This window comes from Mus caroli, chromosome 17, assembly GCF_900094665.2.
Source record: "Mus caroli chromosome 17, CAROLI_EIJ_v1.1, whole genome shotgun sequence".
Lineage (NCBI taxonomy): Eukaryota > Metazoa > Chordata > Mammalia > Rodentia > Muridae > Mus > Mus caroli.
The window spans coordinates 3,587,245-3,612,231 of record NC_034586.1 but is presented as its reverse complement, the minus strand read 5'-3'; the positions used below and the strand labels follow the sequence as shown (position 1 = coordinate 3,612,231).

The window sequence follows — 24,987 nt, the reverse complement described above, 5'->3', positions numbered from 1 at the left end:
TTTTTTTTTTTTTTTTTTTTTTTAGAAACAGAGATGCATGGTTTACTAGGGAGATGGGATGCTCACACCTGGAGGATGCTGACGTCATGAGAGTCAGTTTTCTGCAGTCATGATTTAACACTGCAGTCTCTGTTTATATATCCTAGGATCCTTTCTGTTGTTGTGATAAGCAACCTAGAGGAGGAAAGGGCTTATCTATCTTATATGTGCAGGTCAGAGTCCATCACTGAGGAAAATCAAGACAGGAACTCAAATAAGAGCTCAGAGAAGAAACCATGGGGGAATGCTGCTTGCTGGTTAGCTCTCTGGCTCACTTTGGGGAGGCTTGCTTATGCTTACTTGGCTTTTTTTACATGGCTCAGGATTGTCTGCCTAAGGATGTTGCTGCCCACAGTGGGCTGGGTCCTCTTATATCAATGAATATTCAAGGCAATCTCCTATAGATATGCCCACAGGCCAACATATTACGGACAACTTCTCAGCTGAGGCTTCTCCTCTCAGATAACTCTAGGCTGTATTGTACTGTATCATCTGACAATGTAGACTGAGGCAGTTGCTGTGTGTGAACTCAAGTGTTTGCACATGTAAGTGTTGAAAAATGCTAGCTGTAAATAGATTTGTATATTACATTATAGTAGCAGATAATGTAGACTGTCATTTACATATTTTATGCATTTCTGACCCACCCAACATCTTATATCACTAGGCTTTGAAGTTCTTCAGCAAGTTTTTTTTTTTCTAATTGTCACAATCCACCCCGCCCCACCACAAAATTACATATGATCAGACCAACACAGTTCAAACCAAAGTTGTTCAGTGGTCAACTGTACTTAATTATTAAATGGCTTATGAACGGAAAGATGTCCATACTAGATTATTAAACCATCTAATAGTCAAGTTTCTATAAGATCAAAAAATAGTAATAATAAAAGATCAACAATGTTTCCATTGTTTTCCAAAACACTATCAAAAACTAAAACTTCCTACTTTATTTTGACATTAGGAATGCTTCGGTTAAGTGTATGGGCAAGAACCTCCAAGCATACCCTTATGATGAGTCTCAAAACGTGGCTTTCTGTTTCCAACGACTCTGGGCCAGCCACACTCTGTCTTGCCAACAGCTCTCCTAAGTGCACAGCTGCGACTGTTGATGCACAGTTAGGGGTGAGTGAAGAAAGGAATGTGTGTCACTTACCCACGTCCTTAATAAGGAAGGAGTGCGTCTCCGCATTCACCTTGATGGACTTAAGATTTTTCAGTGACTTCCCATAGGCAATGTTGTAATACTCCACCGGTCTACTGGAAGCGTCTTTGGGTGGGTCCCATGTGACCTTCAGGCCCATGTTAGTGGACAGCAGTCTCACATGCCTTGGCTTCAGTGGGTGGTCAACTATACAAACAGCGCAACTATGAACTTTACGCAATGGCAGGCTGGGAGAATACTTCTCTGAATGTTCTCTGATATTCTCAGCAAGAATGTAAATGACATTCCATCTGTCTGACCCTAAAGATTTGCGTGCAACCATGTTTGCACACGGTCACAGCATGACAGCGAAACAAACACACAGACCCCACGTGTGGTTTGTATTTTGGATTACCGTGGGTGGTAAATTTAAACCAAACGGGAAGAAAGTCAAAATCAACCCTTGGCATTTCTTGCCTTGATTATGCAGACATGCCAGGGCAAGAAAAACAAATGAGTAATTTATTTCACAGTCCCCAGAAGGATTTGCTCACTGCATTGGCTCCTGGTGTCTTCTGTGTGAAACTGAACAAGCTTTAAAAGCCTCTCTAAGGGGCAGGGGTTACAGTGAGAGTTACAGTGAGGGAGGACCAGCTGCCATATTCAAAGTGAGGAGACAAAGTGTTCATTTCCACAAAGGCCAAAATGTGGTACATAGTCATCTGGGGCTCCAGTTCCAAAGGATCCAACATTTCCAGCCTCCTGGGCATCGCACCGCATGCGCATGGTGCACTTGCATAAATGCAAACAAAACAAATAACTTTTTAAAGTACCACCTCATCTTCAATTATGAACTCTTAAGTTTTTCTTCATTTTCAAATTTATCAAGCTAATGCCTAACATTTTACCTAACCAAAATCTCTCAGTTCCCCGAGTAGCTGGAACTGCAATGCAAGGTTGCAGCAATGTGTGCTGGATAGTGATGTAGCAATTGCAACAGCCAGACAAATGTTGAGTTAATTTCGATGATAAGGTGAAACAGGAGGTATTTTCAGAAAATAAATAAAAAAGTGACCTAAGTGAGTGGGGAGGAAAACCTAAATTTTAATAACATTTTTTAAAACGCACTTGCAATCTCATAGAGGAAAGAAAGGGAAGACAACACTTTCATGAGGACACACATGGGTTAGCATGTGATTTTGATACTGATGAAACATCTGAACAGAACAAACATGAATGATCGTAACATCCACACCCATCCTCTTCCCTCTGAACATTGCCCTATGGCCTCTGGACCAAAGCTTGTTGGGAGAGCCCACAACATGCGTAAAGAGGATGGCTTGATGCCTTTTGAAGCATTAGAGGAGGGATGTTCATTCTGAGGACAGAAACAAGGTGTCAAATGATGTGCCCTGACCATAATCCCCAGAGGACCCATCGCAACTCCACATGTGAAGGTCCCAAAGCCCAGTGAGGGAGAAGACAGGTAAGCAAACCAGAGGGACAGAATGTCAGAGGGACAGATGTCAGAGGGACAGAATGTCAGAGGGACAGATGTCAGATGCTTCCTGGGCTTGAGAAATGAGCCACGCTGGCTTCTCCCAATCACTCAGGTCAGGAAACAATTCATCAATGCCATCTAGAGAGAAGAGCCATCTATAAACATTCCATCTCCTTCCCTTCTGCAACTCTATGCTGATGGGCTTCTTGTCGCTATGATAGAATATCTGAGAGAGTCAACTTAGAAATGGGAGGGCTCTGTGTCGGTCATGGTTTTGGAAGTTTCTGGCCACGGTTGATTTTCACTGTTGTTCTTGGCTCTGACAGGAGGCCGCCATGATGTTGGGATCACATGGTATGGTGAAGCTGCCACCTCATGGCAGCCAGGAAGCAATAAGAGAATGAAGATGGATTCCACTGTCCCTTCAAGGAAAAAACTCTAGTGACATAAAATCTCCCATTAGGCCCCACCTCTTCAAGGTTCTATAGCTCCCCCACATCTATGAGGTAGAGGGCCAGCCTTTAATTAGAACCTCTGCGAACTCGTCTGAACCGCAGCAGTCTTGTAAGCTAATCTCATACAAGAGTGCTTCTTCTGGGAAGAAAGCTATAACTGATGCTCCACGTGCTCTCTTGGGGACCTTTGCCTTCTCGTTACAAAAACTTAACCAAAGAAACAGCTTTCTAGAAATAGCTTTCCAGGCTTTAGAGTGACACTGGTAGAAGTCACTTTTGAACATAAAGGCTTTGGGGACACCCTGAAGTCATGTCTCAGAGGCAGCCCTAGTCCGAAATTAAGGTTTGACAAAACTCACTAGATCAGCATACCACCTCCTCATCCTCCCAACCCACGCTGGGCCAGTGAATTGAGGTCTTCGACCTGATTAAATGTCCTTGTTTTCTAGATTCCCATCTGCTTGGATTTTACAGCTGACATCATTTCCCGCACCTCCTAATAAACATCACCCAGGGCTGGAGAGATGGCTCAGCAGGTAAGAGCACTGAGTGCTCTTCCAGAGGTCCTGAGTTCAATTCCCAGCAACCACATGGTAGCTCACAACCATCTGTAATGGAATCAGATCACACCTCTTCTGGTGTGTCTGAAGACAATTATAGTACTCATATACATAAAATAAACAAATAAACCTTTTTAAAAAATAAATATCACCCATGGATAACTAAGAGGACAGGCTGACAAGAGGATAGGGAAAGTGAGCAAGAACAACCTCGTGCGTGGACCATGCCAGCCCCACAGCAACCCCTTCCTCCATCAGTGCCTGAGTACCAACCCAGTATGGAGTGAGCTCAGTCCTTCCAGCAAGTGAGCACCGTTATCCAGATTCAGGCCATAGTAAGCTTATACCTGGGCTAGGAACATGACAACATGCCGTATTTCTGGTGTCACTGTAAATGTCTAGTGACTTTACTCTCTAAGTATGGAGCAAAGCCACACAGTGAAAGTGGTTTCTGGAGTTGCAGGCTGGTTTCCAGGCTCTGTGAGGAAGGAGCATTGTGACACCGGGAAGCTTAACAGAGGTCCTTATTTACTTACTTATTTAAATAATGAATTTATTTAAGGCACCAGAGATCAACCGTAGGGCTCTGCCCCTGAGTTACATTTACAGCTTCTTATTATTATTATTATTTCCAGACATGCTCTTACTAAGTTGCCTGGGATGGCTTTGAACTCATTGCATAGCTCAAGTGGGCCTTTATCTTCCCACTCTCCGACCTCAGCCTCCCAAGTAACTGGGGCTCAAGGCCTGAACTGCCAGGCTCAGGTTCTTTTTGAATGTCCAATAAACAGCTGAAGCACACAGCCTTTTTTTTTTTTTTTAAATAGTTTTCTAGCCATTTCTTAAGGGGAAGACCCTAGTGCAGCTTTGAGGGCTGTCTGACCCAGGAGCTCTGTCTCTTAAGAAACAGACAAACTCAAATGTCAATGCTGCAGTCTTATGAAGGGTAATGGGGGAGGGGCAGACAGGGAGGACCCTGACAAGCTGTTTCTCGTCTCCAGGGCCACGCAAAATGGGGAAGTAAGCCTAGGCCACAGCTGAAGGGACTTGGGGTTAAATTAGAAGAATTCCCTGTCTGCAACCTGCCTCATCTCCCCCATCCTGGGCTGTCTTTGAATGGAGACGAATGGGAAGGTGCTTCGTCATAAAGCCTCAGCCGGGACTTGTCAGCTAGGGCTCCAGCGATTCTGTGTTATGGCAAAATCATGCCAGTAGCTCATGCCAGGAGACTTTGTCTAGACTTGAGAAGATTCTGCCAGGTACTAAATAGCAAGGTGCTGTTCTGCTGATCTTGCAGGGAGCCACCCCTTGCCACACTCTGGGTCTTGGCTGCCACAGGAGGTCAACTTGCTCATTAGGAATGGACTTTGTACTCAGATTGACCCCTTACTTTGGTTTGCTCCCAAACCCCAAGGCTTATCCAAGAGGACTCCAGGAGGGTTATGTGCTTCAAAAGTCAAAGTGCAGATCCTGGGAGCCAGTTTGGTTCAAGGTCTAATTATTGAGCCATCACCAATCAAGACAAATTCTAGATTCTGGAACCTCTTCAATGACTGTCTTTAGTGGGGTCTTCAGCTTTCAAAACAGACCTCAAAACTTCTCCAGTTAATACTCAACCATAAAACCACGCCAGAGCTAAGTCCTTAGGATGAGCTTGGCCAAAGTCCACAGTGTATCCATTCTAGAGGCTGCAGGCCTTAGCTGGCTTTCCCCCTACCTGCCTTGGTATCCATCATTAACACACACTGCTAAAGAGAAGAACACCTGATAAACAACACATCATCCCAGGAGTCTCCAACCCAAATACCTACTAGGGTCAGGAAGCTGTAGCAGAGGACAGCCTGCATATTCGGGGTCACTGTCTAGTTTCAGGCACCTGTTGACATAACAGACTTCAGGAGGCTCTCAACTCTCAGGTGCTCACAGATCCTTATCCTAAGAAGACAGGAGTCATTTCTACTTTCAAATGAAGCACAGTGGGGCAGGAGACAGGCACACACACATCATTGGGACACATGTTAAGGCCGGAGAACAATTTGCAGAAGTTGGATCTCTTCTCCAGCCATGTGGGGTTGAACTCAGGTGACCAGGCTTTGTAGCAAGCACCTTTACCCACCGAACCATCTTACCATCTCCAAGACGGAAATCTCAGGTTTCATTCTAACTGGCAATAGAGACTGCTTTTAAAAACAGTACAGGAATGCACATGCAAACGGTCAGTAGGCCAGACCAGGTCCTCTGACAAACAGTAATCAACTGCTACCTGAGCCCAGGAAAGACCCCAACATCCTTGGGTCCTTTGCAGTACAGAGATGAGTATGGGTCCGTGAGGAAAGACTACAAGGGAAGAGAGTTAGAGAGCAGAGATGGTAGAGGAACTCCCCAGTCCATGATAAAGGATACACAGATTGGCCCAGTTATCACGTACCACCTCCAGACATTCCTCCCTTCCTAGGAAACCCAAAGAAACTGGAGATGCCTTGACCTGGGCTCTAAGAGATAATAGAGACCCATGCTGGAGGAAATTGGGGGTAGAGAGGATGTGATGAGGGATGCTACCCAGGCTTAGCGACTAGCGAAACAAGTGACTTGCACATCTATGCACAGTCTGACCACTCCTGATCCAGCACAGCCCTGTGTGAGCTCCAGACTGAGCTCACTGTCTCCGTGTGCTAGTCAGTGTCTTGATCTGGATAAGCCCTGGCCTGAGTGCTAGAAGCCGATAATCAGAACCATCCTTGAATCCCAGGCCAGTCTACCTTGGGTGTAAACACAGGTTTTCTCTAATGAGAGCGGCATGGAGAGCTATGTCTCAGAATAAAGAAACAAAATGTCCAAAGCAGAGTCAATAAAATGAACCACTAAAGGCTCCGTGCAGAAATCGTGCTTAGAAAGATGGATTCAAAGTTACAACTGAATCCTTCTAGGTTCTCTTTCTCTCTCTTTCTCTCTCTCTCTTTCTCTCTGTCTCTTTCTTTCTTTCTTTCTTTCTTCCTTTCTTTCTTTTTTAAATACAGTTGTTTCTTCGGGTTGAAAGAAAGATATGTGTGGGGAAGGAGAAACATCGGGAAGGGTGGGAAGGAAAAGGGTAGAGAGAAGGACCAGGGAAAGGTTTCCTGGGAACACAAACCCAAGAAAGAACAAAGCAGGAACTTCCTCCCATTTGGCTCACTGGCTTTGAGTTGTTCCCCTGTAATTCTGCAGCCAATTGATTTCAGCCAAAATCGTTACAGCACAGAAAGTGCTGGCTTAAGCTGGCACTCAAGTCCTATTAGATGAATGGGTGAGTATTAACGTTTGACTGACAGGCAGTTTACCGTCTAGAAAGAAAGGGAAGCTATCATCCAACCTTTCTCCATCTCGGTGCCTACACCAGACAGCTACTGCTGACAGGATCATCTTAGATCCCGAGGTTAAAACCCACAGCTCTAGAGAAAACCACTAAGAAAATATTGACCGGAAAGAACCAGACATTTTCTGAAGCAATTAACCACACACTAACGATTTAAAAGGAAACACTATCTCATTCTTTGATCTGCTCCCAAGGTACTTACTGAAGAAACTTATGTAACTGAGAGTTAGTTTAATTGGACTAAAAGAAAACCACATCTGAAAAGTAGATTTGAGTAGAACTTATTGGTTCTCCAAAGTCATGGTCACGTTCTGTGCTCTGACAATCATGTATTCACAGAACCATCTGCAAGTCTTGGTAGCATCAGCACCGGTGTGCGAGAGACAGAAAAGAACTGCGTGTTTCTACCACATCAACAAATAGCAAACCAGGCGTGGACTTTATTTTGTCTGACAGGTGTATATATAGTGACTTCTCTGTGTATTTATTTTAAAAATCTAAATTCAACACTAGGTGGAGTCAGAAACGAAAACATAAAGTTTACTGTTGACAACACTGAATCAGAGAATGGGGCGTGTTCTGTCACTAATGTGTTTCCTGTTTCTCTGCCCCCTTTCTCAAGCTCCGGAGCATTAGACAAACCCAGAAGAGTTCCTTAGGATGACAAATCCCAGGGAGGACTAGAACATCAGGTCTGGTCTATCCTAAGGAGGTGCCATGTAGAAGCAAGGGTGAAGCCAAATGCAAACTCTCCCACCTAGAGGAAGGGCCAGGAGCTTCAAAGCCAGCAACGCTGCCTAACAGAAAAAGCCAAGAAGTATAGTGCCCTCTGCACTGCATGGAGGAGGATGCATAGAACAGAAGCCAGAGCCACTTCGCTGAAGAGGACAGAGGACAGGAGAGGACTGAAGAGGACAAAGAGGCGGTTCCCTTACAAACAACCCTAGCTGTTGGGCTGTCCCTGTTCGAATGCGGTGTGAGCATTACTCTATGCTCAGGCCGTACTGACTTCTCCAAGTAAGATTCAAGATGACCTCGGCCTATGTTTGGGGACCCCTGCGATACCCACTGAGAGGCAGCATGTGTCTTCCCAGGACTAGAAATGGAACTGGTGTTTCCTAGGCCCCAGAGGGCTGTGAAATGAGCACAACTCCACAACCAAGCTGACTTCTAGGCTGAAAGTCCCCTCCTAAGCCTGGCCTACCTCGATCTCCAAGTTTGCTCAGTGTGTGATGCCAAAAAGAGCTCACCAGGGTGTAAGTAAGGAGATGGTGTGACATCCTCAAAATGCCAGCAAGACAAACATGCACAATGCTCAGGTACGTTCATCTCATCACTAAAGTCCCCGGGGACAGTTACAGACAGGGCAGGCAGACATGAAGCCATCTTTGTCTTCTAGCTTAAAATCAAAGAAACAAATATCTAAACTTCTCTCCTCCCCAGCTTCTTACTCCACTTGGCCTCTATAGAATCAAATGCCCAGATCGGGGCAGAGTTCTCTCAGCAATAGCATCTCCGTCAAACTGGTACAGAGCCTGCTGGACACCCTAAAAGCAGCAGTTCTCACTCAACCTGTGGGCCAAAATCCCTTTGGGTGGATGGGCGGAGTCAAACAACCTTCTCACAGGAGTCCCATATCAGTTATCCTGCATATCAGATATTTTTATTATGATTCATAACAATATCAAAATTGCCCGCCTTCAGGCCCCGCCCCTCAGCCCAGGCTCGTGCGGGAGGGGACGGGTGGGGAAGCAGCAGCAACAAGCTCCCCCGCCCAACCCCGCCCTGGCCCCAGCGTCCACCCAGTCGGCCGGGCCCGGCCAAGCCATGATCAAGGTCATCCTCATCTTCAACAACCATGGGAAGCCGGGGCTCTTCAAGTTCTACCTGCCCTGTAGTGAAGCTACAACAGCAACTCATCAGGGAGACTTGTCATTTGGTATCTAAGCGAGATGAGGATGTTTGTAGTTTCCTAGAAGGAGGATTATTAATTGGAGGTTCTGACAGCAAACTCATTTACAAACATTACGCAACACTGTATTTTGTCTTCTGTGTGGATTCCTCAGAAAGTGAACTTGGCATTTTCGATCTAAGGGAAGTATTTGCAGAAACATTACACAAATGTTTTGAAAACATCTGTGAACTGGACTTAGTATTCCAGGTAGACAAGGTTCATAATATTCTTGCAGAGATAGATGGTGATGGGGGCAATGGTACTGGAGACCAACATGAATGAGAATTGCCATACCAATTGATGCACAAAATAAACTGGGGAAATCTGAGGCTGGCTTAGCTGGAGCTCCAGCTTGTGCTGTATCAGCTGCAAAGAATATGAATCTTCCCAAGAAATATTAGTATTGGTGACATCAGAATAAAAGTGCCAAACCTGTCCTCTTAAATAAATATTAAAAGGGCCACTCCCAGGTAAAGCCCAGAGGGAACATTATCTAAGTTTACCATGCAGTTGTTTACCAAAAATAGAGGAGGAGACTTGTAACTTTGCTCTTGGATTCAAGTCAAGGTACTNTATAGAAGCTGCGTAAAATCAGTATGGAAATTCAATGTTGCTTTTTTGCTCAGTGGTTTTAAAGAAATTGACTAGTGTTCCCGTGTGATTTTTTTCTTTCTTTTCTAAATTGCATTCCTACGCCCACATAAAGGCCTGCCTCTATACATTGGCTATTACAGTAATTCAAAAAAATGAGATGTTTCTTTAATTATGTACAACCCGAGATGTTGATATGTTTGTATGGACCACAAGTGCAGCATTCTCTAATTCTTTCTGCTGTTTGTCATATTTGTTATTTAAAGAACAAAGTATGTATTGCATGAAAACATGACCTTTTCTTTAGTTTAAATAAACTCCAAGGTAACTGGAAAGATATCAAAATTAGATATGAAGTAGCAATGAAATAATTTTTTGGGGGGCGCCACAAAATGAAGAACTGTATTAAAGGGTGCACCACTAGGAAGGTTGAGAAGTGCTGCCCTAAAGTAAGAGTAACTGAGTCCAGAGTCTGCCAGTGCCTTACACAGGTAAAGGCCCTGAGGTCTCTATAAAGCAGTGGTCTCAGAGGGCAGCTATATAATGGTTGTGTCTTTCTTCTGTCTGTCCAGTAATCACTCGATCCTGTAACACACTGCAACCCTGTGATCCTATGACCACCAATATGCCTAGGAGCCTTCTCTGGGCTTACTCTAACTGGGGATGCCACCAAGAAGCTAGGGAGGGAGTTCTGGGCTTTAAGGAAGCCTAATCTTACTTCCTGTTATACACTGAAGGCAACAGAGATCCAAAATTGTGATCTGAGTAAACACCTTTTCTTTGTGGACATCTAGCCTTGGATAGTTAGTTATGGATAGTTAGTTATAGCACTAACCAGACTAATAAAGAGTTCTGGGTTATCAGGGTCCCTAAAGCCAATTCCTGGACTTCCCGTGCTCTGGCTCCAAAAATCAATGAATTCTGAACTTTAAAGAAGTCCAAGGTGAGATTCTGTTACTAGTATTCAGGCACTGGTAGGTTAGGGTATTGTTAATAAAGACCTGCTGTGAAAATCAGAGGCAACCTTTGAAACTAACCCAGCAGCCAGTAGTGCATTTGGTCACAAAAACTGCCAGTGATGAACCCACCCAAAGCAAGGAAAGCCAAGGTCAGCAAACAGAGGCTGCCGTGCCCAGTGAGCACCACACAGAGAGGCAGGCGGGTCCACAGAGCAGGTGAGAACAGGCTTAGTTACAAAGAAGGCCCCCAGAGGAATGTTCAAAGCTTTTGAAGTAGGTGAGCCACTTAAACCCCAAAGACACTAGAATTACTCTCCAACGGCTTGGAGTCTGGATGTTGACAGAAGTCTCCCTGCTTCATCTTTGAAAATCAAGTTCTACCGTCTTTTGAAAGCATCTAAATGCTTCCAAGATTCTCTAGTGCAGAAAGCATTCATTTCAGTGCAACTACTAGATTCTCTCTCTCTCTGTGCATGTGCGTGTGCGTGTGTGAGCATGTGTGTGTACATGTACGTATGTGTGCATGTATGTATAATAAAGGACAACCTCATGTGTTCTCTGGAACACCACCCACCTTCTCGGAAATAAAATCTTTCACTGACCTGCAGTTCACTGGTTAGACTGGCTGACCACTGAGGCCCAGGGATGCACCTGGCTCTGTCTCCCCTGCACTGGGATCACAAGCATGTGCCATGACCACTGGCATTTACTTGGGTTTTAGAAGTCAGCACTTGCTTATGAGCAAGGACTTTACAAACTAAGTCATCTCCTCCATCTCAACCACAAGCATCTAACCAAAAACCCAACAGGTGCATCAGAAGAGAGGAGACACACCTGGGTTAGTGCAGCTTGCAAGTGGCAATCAAGGTGAGAGACACGTTTGAGCTTCATGTGAGAGGGAAGTGGACGCACTGCGCTAACTCCCACGAGTATTAGATAGCATCAGAATATACAGAAACGTCCAGAAGGCCTGAGTTAACTGGATAAAGCTTAAATCAGTCATTAAAAGGAATTATATTTGTCAAATAATTATGACCTTTCTTGTCTCCTCAAAGGTGAAGGTGAAGGTTGACTGAAGGTTCTGTAATACAGAACTGGTACCTGCAAGACCCACAGATGGTTGACTTCGGAGAGACAGGTTGACTAAAGGTGGGAGGCAGAGGCAGGTGGATCTCTGTATGTCTGAGGCCAGCCTGGTCTATATAGAAAGGTACCTACCAGTAAGATCCACAGATGGTTGGCTGAATCTTTCCTAAGAGGCAGGCACCTGTACCTTAAAACAACAGCCTGGTTTCTCTTCTGGAGTTTCTTGACCTCAAGGCTCTATAAAAAGCATTTTCCATAGTTATTGGTTGCTTGGAGGTCTGTCTCTGGGTCTTTGGAGTCTGCCCTTATAAAACACCACAGGGAGCTGGGCATGGCGGCATGGTCTTTAATTGCAACACTTGGAAGACAGAGACAGGTGGATCTCTGTGTGTTCAAGGCCAGCCTGGTCTTTATAGTGAGTTTCAGGACAGCTAGCCTATGTAGTGGGACCCTGTCTCAAACACTCAAGATAGATAGATAGAATGGATAGATAGATAGATAGATGGATGGATGGATGGATGGATAGATATATAGATGGATAGATAGATATATAGATGGATAGATAGATAGATAGATAGATAGATAGATAGATAGATGATAGATAAATGAAATAAAATACCACAGGGAGTTGGAAGACCTTTGCATAGAAAGCACCTGACCCCACCACAGGGAACTTTTGCACAGAGAAGCATCAAGGCAATCAGATGTGTCCTGTGTCCCCCACAAGGACAAGGACAGCCAACACAACAGTTCAGGGTCCCTGGAAGGCAATCATTCCCCACACCGTGCTAACTCAGTGGATTCTGCTTCTGGCACTCAATGTGCTCTGCTGCATTTGTGCAGGGGAAGCACCACACATGACTGAGTGTGAGCTAGAGAGACCCAGAATGACTGGGGCTGCTCCTGGCAGGTGGCTGCAGCAGGCCTGGCTGCCATCAGCATTCACAGATGCACCCAGCAACCAGTCGGACACTCCTGCCACTTCAGCTAAATGTGAACTACCTGTGGTTGTCCCCCCAGCCAGCCTTTTGATAATAACAAAGTACCACTTATTCAGAATAGAAGACAGAAGGCCTCGTCCCTCTGCATGCATGTGAAAGTGCTCATGACAACGCTGAGCTGACTCTGAATACAATTGTGAGTCACATTTTTAATTCATCAGCCCCAAGAAGCTAACTGGTGACTGATGCTATCCAACACTTACTTGCTAACCTTTACATAGTGTTTGTCACAGTCTGCTCTGCTTCCCTTTTTGTGTGAGCATCACTGGTCTGCACAGAGTGGGCTGCCTCAGTAGGTTCACACTTGACTATAGAAACTGCAGTCAAACACTGTGTCACTAGGGTCTGTCTGGGTGCTACACTCAAGCTGGTCACAGAAGGCCACCACATATACTATTGGGAATAGCCCAGAGCAAGAGCCCCAATCTACATGCAAGACCATCTGCATAATGAAGATGCTGGCTCACAGTGTCTTCACATCAAGCATGCTCCCACTACATGGGGTTAGCAGCTTCTTTCAGACATTGTTGGTACAGAATATCATTGATTAGTATTCAAGGGAAACTGAGAGGCAAAAATGCACACAGGCCACTGCAGCTCTCTTCCCAGGATTCCCTCCTTTCTCCTCGCTGTATCTCTCCATCCTCTGCAGCTGGAGAAAGAGCTACAACACAGAGAAACATAAAATGGAGCAATAAAAAGAAACATCTGGGCGGGAAAACTGGCTGAGTAGTCATGAATGCTTACTTCACAGTCACGAGGACCCACGTGCAGATCCCAGCATCTATGTAATGAACCAGAGAAGCATATGCAATTCCAGTTCCAAGAGAGCCAATGCCTTCTGGCCTCTTGCATGCGCATGCACACACACACACACACACACACACACACACACACACACTCATTCACATACCCACATGCAGATACACTCAAAATAAATCTTTTGTTTCAAATATGCAGTCATCCTGAACTGCATAGTCCAAGGCAAGCTTGGGATTTCAAAATTTAAAATAAAAATAACAACAACAATAAAGAAATCATTAAGGAATTCTTTTTTAAAAGAGAGAGAGAGCAGCAAATGACAAATTTAAAATCAAACACCTAAAATCAGGAGATTTTTGTGCCCAAGAATACTCATTAAACAAACAAACAGTCTTGTCTCCAAGATGCTTTCTGTTGGATTTTTATCACTCCTAGTGTTTTGTAAGTAATTTGTAACAATTTCATAAGTAATTTGTAACAGTTTAGTAGGTTGATAGAATCTGAAACTGTCATAATGAACACTGCCTATGAGCCACTCCAAGGTCATTGCTCACTTCTCTGGCCCTTGTTTTCCCTTGCCATACATAAGGCTAGAATTCCAAATACGAACGCCCTGACTCTCAGCTTCCCTTGCAGCTAGGATACATTTACAAGTTAGCCTGGTCCATGACACAGGTGAGGAAAGGTGCTGTCAGCCATCGTGTGCTCCTCACCTCTTTTAGTTTCCTCTTTTCTTGCCTCCTGTGATGTCATACATAATCCCTAGACAGGCAGCAACCGTCTAGCCATGGGAGGTGAGATGACATGGGCAGTAATGGCAGAGTGGAAACATGGGATGATCTGGGGCCCTGTTGGCCTCACTAAACCCCAGTCTAGGTCTCTCTGCTCCCAAGTTTACAAGGAAGAGATAAACAATTCCCTCATCTGTTTATCCACTGATATCATAAAGGATTTGGGGCTAGCCACACTGTTGCTTGTGGATTTATGATGTCAAGTCACTTTTGACTTTAAGCAAGAACTGTGCTCACTTTAGCTTGCTCCCGATGATATTAGGGGTCCATTCTGGAAATGCCATTTTGACGACGTCAGTCCTTTTGTAGGCATGCCATTGACTTGAGTAAGTACATCTGTCCCCAGAACAACAAAACCGGAAATGAAAGTGAACCTAAGCAGCACCTCCGGCAAAGTGTGATCATTAGGACATAACGTTTTTAAAGTTCTTGGACTTTCTGTTTAGAAATTAACAGAAACAAAAGCTACTGTTTCAGGGGAAATAAGATCTCCTCCACCCACATGTGCCACTGGCTTTCCAGCATGGATTAGAAAGATAAATCAGAGGGATTTGGTGGTTGTTTTCCTTGTAAGACTTATAAGACAATCTGCCACTGGCAAGAGCAAAGTTTGAGAGCTGTGGAGGGAACACCATGCCATGCCTGCTGGTGATAACACCACAGACTCATGGGAAATCAGTACCTCCTAGGTTTTTAGGGAATCTCTTGCACATTCTTCAAATTCAGTTTGCAAACAAGAAATGATTCCCAAAAGAACTGCCATTGTTCACTGGTTCAATTCCGATTCAGCCCACTGTAAACTGTTTGACATACCAGGCAACACACACACACACACCAGTCTCTCTAAAAATTAATTTCTTTCCCCAAAATGTGAAAGTCATTGTCTAACTATGTTAAACACTTGGACAATCCTGTGTCCTCAGTCACCACTCATATATAGCCCTGAAAACTCCCTGGAAAATTCCCTTAGAAAATGTGCCAGGCAGGGTCTGGTACAGGGCTCAGTTGGTGAATGCTGGCCTAGGGTTCACAAGCCCCTAAGTTCAGTGCCCAACACCACATAACCCAAAAATGGTGATACATGCTTGCAATCCCAGCACGTGGATCAGAAGGATCAGAAACTCAAAACCATCTTTGGCAAGATAGTGAGTTTAAGGCCATCCTGGGACACACACACACACACATAAGAGAGTCAACAAGAACTGTGGGGAGGTAGGTTTACCAAAAAAGGGGGGGGGGCAAGTGAGACAGATGTGACCACACCAAAAAAGACCCAGTGACAGTCCAAATTTCAATTGAATAGTTTCAAAAATTTTTAATCACTTAGTGATTGTTAATGGGAATAGACAAATAATATATCAATAAAAGAGGAATACAAATAATATATTGAACAAAAAGAGGCATGTGTATGTGTGTGTGTGTGTGTGTGTGTGTGTGATGCTCATTGGTTAAACAGATAACTTGCATCAACCACATTTATTCATCCCACAAACGTTTTTTGTAGCACTTAGTAGGTCTTGGAGTGTACGTAAGGCACGAGGGATACAAAAGTGACTAGAGAGACTTCCACCTATGGGAGCCATTTTCACTCATGTGTTTTCTGTTGAGGTTTGGTCTGTTGCTGTGTATTGTAATGCTAAATTAGACCCAAAGGTCTAGTTGCCTACAAGTGAATTCTCACATTTGCTAGCTTCCGTTGTGTAAACCTTGTTCCTTAATTTAAAACTATTGGTTAAATGAAAATGGTACAGCCAATTACTGGAGGTATTAGAGGTAGGTGGGTTTTGAGTTACCGAGTTTGGGGTTGCAGAGGGGGTGGGGAGAGGTGGGAGGAGCCACCATGACAGGAGATCGAACATGAACACATGGCCAGGAGAAACAGCAAGTATCTGGGGTACACTAGAGGGAGGTAGCCAGGCCTGCAGTTAGAAGGGTAGATTAGGTTATAAATTTAAATTTGTTCAACTACAGTCTTCCATCCAGGTATTCCTCGAACTGACCATGAGGGAGCTTAGAGAGCTCTTACACAGCCGGAAAGGGACAGTGACCAAACCCAGACCTGGCTGAAATCAAGAACACACTTTCAAAGTTTTTACAGGTAGGGAGCTTGTGTGTGCTGGCTATGAGCCTGTGGAGGTAAACCATGAACCATGAAGGATGGGATTAGACACACAAGCACAGGTCTCCAATGGGGATGGGACAAGTTTAACAAGACCAATTACAGGCAGGACCTTGTTATAACCACGCCCCTTGTTGGAAATCAGGCATTCCCATTGGCCTGCCCTCGGGGACCTAGCAGCAGCATCTTAGGTCATCTCCTAGATGGCCAGATACACCAGGTGCAGTTCATAAAAGGTTCTGGTCACTCAAGATCGGGCTCTCTCTCTCTCTCTCTCCCTCTCTCTCTCTCTTTCATTCGTTTTGCTTCTGTTTGTCTGCCTGTCTGTCTATTTCTTATGTCCCCACTCAGAGATAGCCTTTCGATTTCCTCCTCTCTCAATAAACATCTTGCCCTAGACCGATGTGCGGCATAATTTCTAAGTGGCACACACCTTGGCCAAAGCGCCCCCACGTCGCCACTTTACCCTAACATCTGTTTTGTAATAGGGACTAGGTTCACACCAACCTAGTCAGCTTATGGGAAGCCCTGTTTCCCTGAAGTTGAGCGTCCCACGGTGTGATGGAACCATTCCTTGGCAGCTAACCACAGTAGGAGAGACCTAGAAAAGGTGCTGCTCTCCATTCATTTCGTCGGCTTACAGTTCCGGTTTACAGACTGTCATGTAGGGAAGTTGAGGCAACAGCAATTTAGAGAAGACATCCACAGGCAAGAGTAGGAAGAAACAAATGCATGAGCGCTTGCTTGTTGGCTTGCTCCCAGCAACAGAGCTTTGTCCTGTCTTGTACTGCCTGCTTCCGCTCACAGTGGGCCGGGTCTTCCTATATCAGTTAATACGAGCGATCTCCAACAGACCTGCCCACAGGCCAATCCAATCTAAATAATCCCAAATAAGACTCTTTCCGGGTGATGTTATGCTGTGTGTAGCTGACAGTTAAAACGAACCAACCCTCAGAGCAGGGCAGAAATGCTTGTACTGACATTTACACATAGCCTAGGGAAGAAAATCTGGTTAGCACAGTTAATTCCCAGACATGTAACCCCAGGTAGCCTGCATGGGAGGATTGTAGGATTTCAAAGATTTGAGTCCAAATCCTAGGACAAGTATATACCAGACTATATCTGTGGGAGAACAGTTTAACAGCTTTACGCCTGGTTCCCACAGGAAGAAAAGGAGGGTACCACCAAGTTCACATGGTGACTATGGAAACCAAGCATGAGAACAGGAAGAGCCAGTTAGGAAGAGAACATTTTAAAAACGTCTACCTACAGGGCAAGGGTGAGATTCACATCCGCAGCTTGTGTTTTGTTGAGTATTTTAATGCCACCGCAGAAAACTACACTGCTGTCTGTTTTTAATCAACATTTACAGCTCTGCAATTAAGTTGCTACACTTAACAGTAAGTTACGATAGACTCTGGCTATTATAATTAAAATAATTTGCAATATTACCCTAGTCACGAAAGTAAGCCTTGAGGCTGGGAGAGAGGGGGGCTACCAAGACTATGACCTGCCCCCCTCCATGTTTTTTTTTAATTTTTCCCTATGGTCCAACTGTTTCAACTTTGGCCTGGCCTACAAAGGTGCCCCAACAGCTAAAAAGTTGCAAACTTCAGCTAGACTTAAGTTTCAAAAAGTTTCAAACCCCGTATTTATTAACACTTAATTGTTAAAGTGCGGTAATGTCGACCATGTCCTTCCCGGTGTGCAGGCAGATCCAACGAATGGCAAGCTAAAGAACATTTTAAATTTTAAATTAAATTTAATTTAATTTAAAGAAAATTTTGAAGCAGTGCACCAAGGGAACAAAGCAGATAACTGGAAGTTTGTGCTCATTTTCATCTCTCTAAGGCCCTGCTTGAAGGAAGCCCAAGGATGATGGCCCGCCTCCGAAAGGCCAGGGGCGCCCTCTATGGACCACAGAACGCAAGTGCTGCCGAGAGCTAGATCCAGAAAGGAAGAGTCCAAGATTTAAAGGGAAAGGAAGAAAAGGTATGCTGGTTTATGCGATTAACCAATGGTTCCAAATACGCAAATGCTCATTTATTAAGGCTGGGGAAGATGTGAGGGCAACAAAACCCACAGTTGTCCCCTTTCCCCCAATTCCCTGATCTCCCCAAGGCACCGAAGTTTCCAGTTTGCTTTGTATTTTAACAGATGGATTCTGTGCATTCACAAGTAACTAACTATACAGCAGGTAGGCCTGTTCCCTTCTCGCTTTCATCTTTATAGCTTTAAACACCCACCCCCGTGCTTTCTAATTAAAACAAAAGCTCCTGACTATTGAAGTTTAATTACAATGGAGACAGCCCTGAAATTCCATAAATAAACAGAGGTCCTGTCCCCAATCAACCTCCGGGAGCAACTCTGGAAATGTTTGTGCCCAGGTTTCTTATTCACGCCCCTTGAGGTTGGCAGAGCAGTCGTGGTACCCAAATATCTCCTCCTAAGTCTCCAGAGCCAAGGAAGGTGAGCACTCTGGAGCTGGAAGTAAAAGAAACCCGATAGTGTCCAAAGTCGCCAGAGGGAACACAGCCCTGGATTTTAGCCCCAGGAGACCCAATCTGGAATCCTGATCTCCAATACCATCTTATAATCATTCCTGCTGCTTTAAGCCAAAGGTGTGTGGTCATTCCTCACAGCAAACAGAGGGAAAGGATGCAGCCCACATCCGTGTCTGTCCCGTGGACAAGGGATGGGCCACTGTGACTTACATGTTGATAGGGCGTGTTGGGGACATGGAGTGGCTTCTAGTGATGGCATTTTAGGGACATGAATTGCCATCCTGCAATCCCACTACACTCCCTAATTTTACAATAATGTTTTCTATGCTCACACAAATGAGTGATTTGGGTCATCTGCCTGCTAGGCTCCGAAGCACAAACTGAAGCCAAAGGGGTCCAACCTGCTCGTAAAGGCAGAAATGAAGAGAGACACACCAGAGAGCTGGGGCCGCCTGGGTCATAGGAAAGTTTCCAGGGCTTCTAAAGATGAAAGGGTCTCACTGACCACATCTACCCACAAACTCAGATGGACTGCTGAAGGCCAGCAGAGAGGCCGTGATGGTGTTAAGACCCTGGCATCTGGACTTCTAACTTCCATTCAGCTGTGTATGCCAGGAGCTATAACACTCTGTGGCCTCTGGATTCCTTTCTACGTTTAAACTTGCAAGGTTCCCATAAAAGTTATACTTGAATGGGATGTCTGTCGTCTATCTTTCCCTACTATAGTAGGAATTATGCTAATTTAAAATCAGTTTGTTTATAATGGGGGGTGGAGCTCAGGAGCAGTGTGTCTAGCATGTATAAGGCCCTGTGGAAAGTTTGGTTGTGTGTATGCATGCATATGTGCGCCCACATAGGTATGTGTGTGTGTATTCATGGATGCTGTGTACTCACATGTGCCCTGCATGTGCACATATGAATGCACACTTGCACACGAAGGCCAGAAGATGGTCTTTGGAAGTCCGTTCTAGTGTTCTACCTTATTGGGGCGGAGTCTCTCTTGCTTCTGTTGCTGTACTCTGCATCCCTATGCACCTGATTCGCAACTGTGAGTAATTTGCAGTGATTCTCCCAGCTCCACCTCCCATCTTGCTCCAGGGGCCATTGCAGATGTATCACAGATGCGTGCCACCATGTCGGATCCCTGTGTAATACTTGGTGTAGTCGCTATTTGAATTCACCATGTCTCATCGCGTGACATTTTAAAGGCACATCTTCATTCCTATTGCTATTAAAACCACATTCGTTCCTATCACCATGGCCATAAAAAAAGTTTCTAATACAGAGAAGTATTTCAAGCCTACCAGGGGAGAGACAGCTTAGCTGCATTCAAGTTTTAACTTATGAAACTCAAGTTGCAGGCTGAAGAGATGGCTCAGGGGTTAGGAGCACTAACTGCTCCTCCAAAGTTCCTGAGTTCAAATCCCAGCAACCACATGGTGGCTCACAACCATCTGTAATGAGATCTGACGCCCTCTTCTGGTGAGTCTGAAAACAGCTACAGTGTACTTACATATAATAATAAATGAAATCTTTAGGCCAGATGAGAGCAGGGTAGACCGGAGTGAGCCAGACTAACTGGAGTGAGCAACCTTCATTCCCAGAAACCACTGATAGCTCACAACCATCAGTACAGCTACAGTGTACCCATAAACATAAAATAAATAAATAAAATCTTTTTTAAAAAATTGAAATTCGGGGCTGGAGAGATGGCTCAGCGGTTAAGAGCAGTGACTGCTCTTCCAAAGGTCCCGAGTTCAAATCCCAGTAACCACATGGTGGCTCACAACCATCCGTAATGAGATATGACACCCTCTTCTGGTGTGTCTGAAGACAGCTACAGTGTACTTACATATAATAAATAAATAAATCTTTAAAAAAAAATTGAAATTCCTCACTAGATTTTTTTTTTCGAGACAGGGTTTCTCTGTGTAGCCCTACCTGTCCTGGAACTCACTTTGTAGACCAGGCTGGCCTCGAACTCAGAAATCCGCCTGCCTCTGCCTCCCAACTGCTGGGATTAAAGGCGTGCGCCACCACCGCCTGGCCTCTTCGATTTTTTTATAAAAGAAAGAAACTCAAGTTGCATCACTGACAAGAAATTTGTGCAGTTACATAACAAGAGACATCAGGCTCAGTTTACTCATTTTTGGAGGGAAAAAATTTGTGAGAGTTATTCAAGTAGGCAACTATAGTTTGTCTGTAGATTTTTTTTTTTTTTTTTTTTTAGAGTAAATACCGCATTCCTCTTTTAAAGCAAGTCATGCAAGTCATTCGAGTGCTGACTGGAGTCCCACAGGTGTTTATCCCTGGGGTTAAACTCTTAGTGTTTTCAGGCTCCAAGTGGTGGGCCCTGTCAGACACCATTTATTACCCAGTAAGCTTTTGTTCACTCATGTGAACATCAACCCAGGAAAGAGGCTGGGACTGAACCCGTATCACTTTGAAAATGACTGTGGCCTTGCAGCTTCATTAAAAAGATCTTTAGCCTTAAAGAAGAAAATAGAGATGATCCCTAGCCCTCCCTGAGTGTCTACTGTAAATGCATAGATGGTTTCAGTCCTTCAGACTGGGAGCACCCCTGTTCTTTAATGTTTGCCTAGTAGCCTATGGCAGGAATGGGGGGCGGGCATCACCTGCTTACTTTGTCCTGAGTTGCAGGGATCTTCCATGTGTGCTGGAAGAAGAATAACACCTCTAGCGCTGTAACAGTGTGCTAACTGTCGGCATAGCTCTGGGTAATTTGCTTTACCAGAAATGCTGGACCCAAAAGAGGAGGAATGGGGCTGACAGTAGCCACTTGCAGGAAGCATGAGTTACGTCTGCCCGTGGCTTTGCCCCACTAGACACAAATCCAAGCAGCTGCTGCAACTGGGAATGGCAAGACAGACAGACAGGAAGGCTCCTCAAGGAGCCCACGGAATAAATTACATGCTGCTTCGTGATTTCTTCCCCGGCACAGGAGCCTTCTGCAGGCTGCTATGTCCACTTCTTCCCTTCTCTAATTGAACTTAAGTACAGTAAATAGGCACTTGGAAATGTGCTTGTCTCCTCTGTCAGTTTCTAGTCTGGTCATCATTTCACTGCAGATCCCACGTCAACACAGTAGAGAGAAGTGCCAACAAGCCGCCCAGTTCCAACATTCCACAGTGCAGTGATTTGCAGAGCAGAGAGCCAAAGAAAGAGCAGCCGACAACGCTGTCGAGCCCATGAGGAGCATGACAAGCCCTGACTTCCCACATTCACAAACAGAACCCATCCTAAGGTGACCATGGACACGGAAAGGAAGGAGGCTGGAACCACCACAAAGCTCACTTTCCAGGGCCCCCACTCTCAGATCGCTTTCTGTAACAAGAACTCTTTCAGAGCCTGGAACACTTGAGCTTAGAAAGAACGAAGCCTTTGGACTGTAGGTGGGGAAGCTGGGAGGCTAGAAGAGATTTATTCTGTCAGGCATTGTATAAAATATGAAGGGAATACTTGCCTTGAGATCATAAGTGGAAGAGAAAGGATCCCTACTTCTATATGACCCTTTTACAAAAAGGGAACTCAACGCCAGAATACGTAGCACCCGATACTACCAAGAGGTCACCAAGCACTCTCCCTATATCCTTATGGGGAGAGCAATACAGACACCAGCATGCAAAACTAGTGGCCCCTGTTGGAAAAGAAGTTTGTTTTGTTTTGTTGTTTTCAGCCCTGCTGGCACTGAACAATACCAGAAAGGGGAAGGGGAGTCCACTTTTCAGGTTCCTACAAATTGATGCCATAAACAAAAGTCACGGTTTCCAAGTGTGGAAATGCATGCATGCTAGACATGAAGACGCCAAGGACATAGGGGTGAAAGCCCACTACTGTGTAACCATCTGGACGCTGGTGAAACACGCAAGAAAGCAGAGAGTCAGCTAAGCCTCTTGTGCAAAGCAGGTGTCCATCCAGGCTGCAGCCTGACCTTTGGAGTGGGTTAGGCTCTCTGGAACTCACTGGACGGTCCAACTTCCCTCTCCCTCCTCGAAGACAAATGTCTTCTTCCAGCTGCAAAGTTCCCAAGCTTAGGACTTCAGTTGCTGCTGGTCCTGGAGTACAGTCCTGCCTCTCAGTTTCCATCTGAGTTCCCTCAGTGACCTTATCCAACATCGAGACAGGTGAAGAAGATGACAGAAAGATGCTCACCCTCAACCCGGAGGAGAGTCTGACCAAAGAGAGTGCCCCCCAACTCCTATCACCCCAGACCCCCACCCCCACCGCGATGCCCAAAGTCACTTCTCCTTTCCTTTGCCTGGATCTCCAGGGCACTTAGACAAGTTTCAGTCCCCAGTTCTGTTGTGTGTTCCGTGTCCACACTTCTCCCATACTCAGGGTGCCCAGTGCCCACACCCAGCGCGTCCTGACTCCACTCAAGATGATGCACAGGTTAGTGACAAGACACGCACGCGGGCAACACAGAGCCAGTGCGGGACATTGGTCCCCCAGAGTGACAAGCGGGTGGGCAGAGGACAGCACAGCCTAGCCGACCGCAGAGTCAGGCATGCGCGTACCTGGGGGTCCTGCTGAGGTAGCCACTGGTAACAGCGCCGCCAGGAGCAGCAGTGCCGCCCTGAGCAGCAGGCGCGGGGACGCCCTGGCCTCGGGGGCCATCGGAAGCCCGGGATGCGCGGAGACCTAGCGTAGGTGGCTGGCAGGGCGCGGGCCGCAGTGAGAGGAACGCAGAGCAATGCCGTCGGGTGCCCGTGGCTGAGCGTCCGGTGTACTGTGCGAGCGGCGGTGCAGCCCCTAGGCGACCGCTCCTGGCCACGCACCGCGGCCGCGCTCTGCCACTGAGGCCACCCGCTGCCCGCAGCTCCTTTTAGCTGCGCTCGGGCGCCCCCTGCCTGCGCGCTCGCGATGAGACCCCCACGAGGCGGGCGGGGCGCAAGTCCCGGAACCCCATTCGATTTTTGTGAAATTAAAAAACTGCACCAGGAAGAGTGACCAGGAAAGTTCCCTCCCTTTGTCTAAGTCTCTAATACTCTCTGGCCAGGGAAGTGACCTATTATAAACAATCGGTGCTAAGACGAGGCGTGAACTTAAACCTCTGTGTAGTTTCATCTTCGGGGACCGGGTCAGAACCCTCCACCTTTTTCTGCACATGGCAGTGGTCTGTGGGCTCTCGATATCCTTCCCACGCAGCCGGAGCCCTTGGGAAAGAATGAGGAACCGGACTCGCTGCGGGAGCTCCTGGCTGTCATTGCGCAGGAGCGCGTGATCCCAATTGAAACAGAAGCTGACTTTAAGCACGCTGCAAAAAGCCCTGCCAAGAACTCATTTGACCTCCCTTTCTGTAATTTAAACACCGCCTTAGGATCCCGTTGTGCGGGATAACAGACTGGGTTTTGGTCCACTCCCAGTCTGAGACACTAGCGGAGTAGGAGCGCCCTTTCAGGCGACAAAGACTCCGCGCTAGGGAAGCAGACTGCTGCTCTCTGCAAACCATCCTGATGCCACTGGCACACGACAGACGGAACATGGAATCTGTTCGCCCACGTGGCAACCCCAAACTTGACCAGGACGCTAAACAAAGTCTGGAAGGATGGTACTGAAATACGGAATCTCTATTCGGAAACAAAAATTACAAAATCAAGACATCCACACGCTGAGCCCAGGCTGGCACCTCTTGCCTAACTGTGACCTGCAGTGAAGTCTCCAGGTTCCCCCCAGGAAGGCTCTCCACTGATCCCCTCTTTAGAGTTCGGGAACCTTCTACAATTAAACAGATGCTCTTGCCTCGCCCCTTAGGGCTCTCATTAGTCTGGCCTCTGGCTTTTGTGACCCCAGCTTGGTCTCCCTTTAGGAGTGTCAGGTTCCTTCTGCACTCCTCCCTCTCTCTCTCTCTCTCTCAAGTGTGTTCCAAGTCAGTGGATCCAGGGCTCCTGTGGTCACAGCTGGTCAGTCAGAGGTGGAAATCTCTCTAGATAACAGAATCTTCTCTTCTTCCTCGCTCCATGGTGGTGAAGGGCAGTGGCCATGGTTTGCTGGAACTCAGTTCCCAAAAAATGTGTCTGTCTTCATCACTGGAGGCTACACCGGGGTGGCTCGTGGTTCAACTGAACATTCTCAGAGAGTTTAGGCTATGAATGTAACATGTATGTGTATAAAAAGAAGAGAGGGACTTGATCTGTATATAAGAGAA

General features: G+C 45.9%; 2 protein-coding genes across 6 annotated transcripts in view; one reads left to right on the top strand and one right to left on the bottom strand.

The window, feature by feature from the left end:
• The window catches only part of Fndc1 (fibronectin type III domain containing 1), an 88,479-nt gene extending 64,842 nt beyond the window's left edge, over nt 1-23,637 (bottom strand). For 2 of the 5 annotated variants that reach the window (XM_029471658.1, XM_021149094.2), the window contains exon 1: nt 1,196-1,613. In XM_029471658.1, coding sequence (XP_029327518.1) covers nt 1,196-1,526 — 331 coding nt within the window. In that variant the 5' untranslated portion in view covers nt 1,527-1,613. Of the gene's footprint in view, nt 1-1,195; nt 1,614-23,356 lie in introns of those variants that run through there. The other 3 variants (XM_029471660.1, XM_029471659.1, XM_029471661.1) reach the window with 3 other exon arrangements.
• On the top strand, nt 8,910-9,406 carry LOC110283674 (AP-3 complex subunit sigma-1-like). The gene is made up of 2 exons (XM_021149095.1): nt 8,910-9,221; nt 9,335-9,406. The coding sequence occupies exons 1-2, from the start codon at nt 8,910-8,912 to the stop codon at nt 9,404-9,406; spliced, it is 384 nt and encodes a 127-aa protein (XP_021004754.1).
• Nucleotides 23,638-24,987: the final 1,350 nt, after the last annotated feature.

What these genes read in the sequence shown, in the direction of transcription:
- LOC110283674 (XM_021149095.1), top strand. Translation starts at nt 8,910, where the DNA reads ATGGGAAGCCGGGGCTCTTCAAGTTCTACCTGCCCTGTAGTGAAGCTA. An exon ending in TAGTATTCCAGGTAGACAAG is followed by an intron (nt 9,222 to 9,334) that starts GTTCATAATATT and finishes GGGAAATCTGAG; the next exon opens with GCTGGCTTAGCTGGAGCTCC.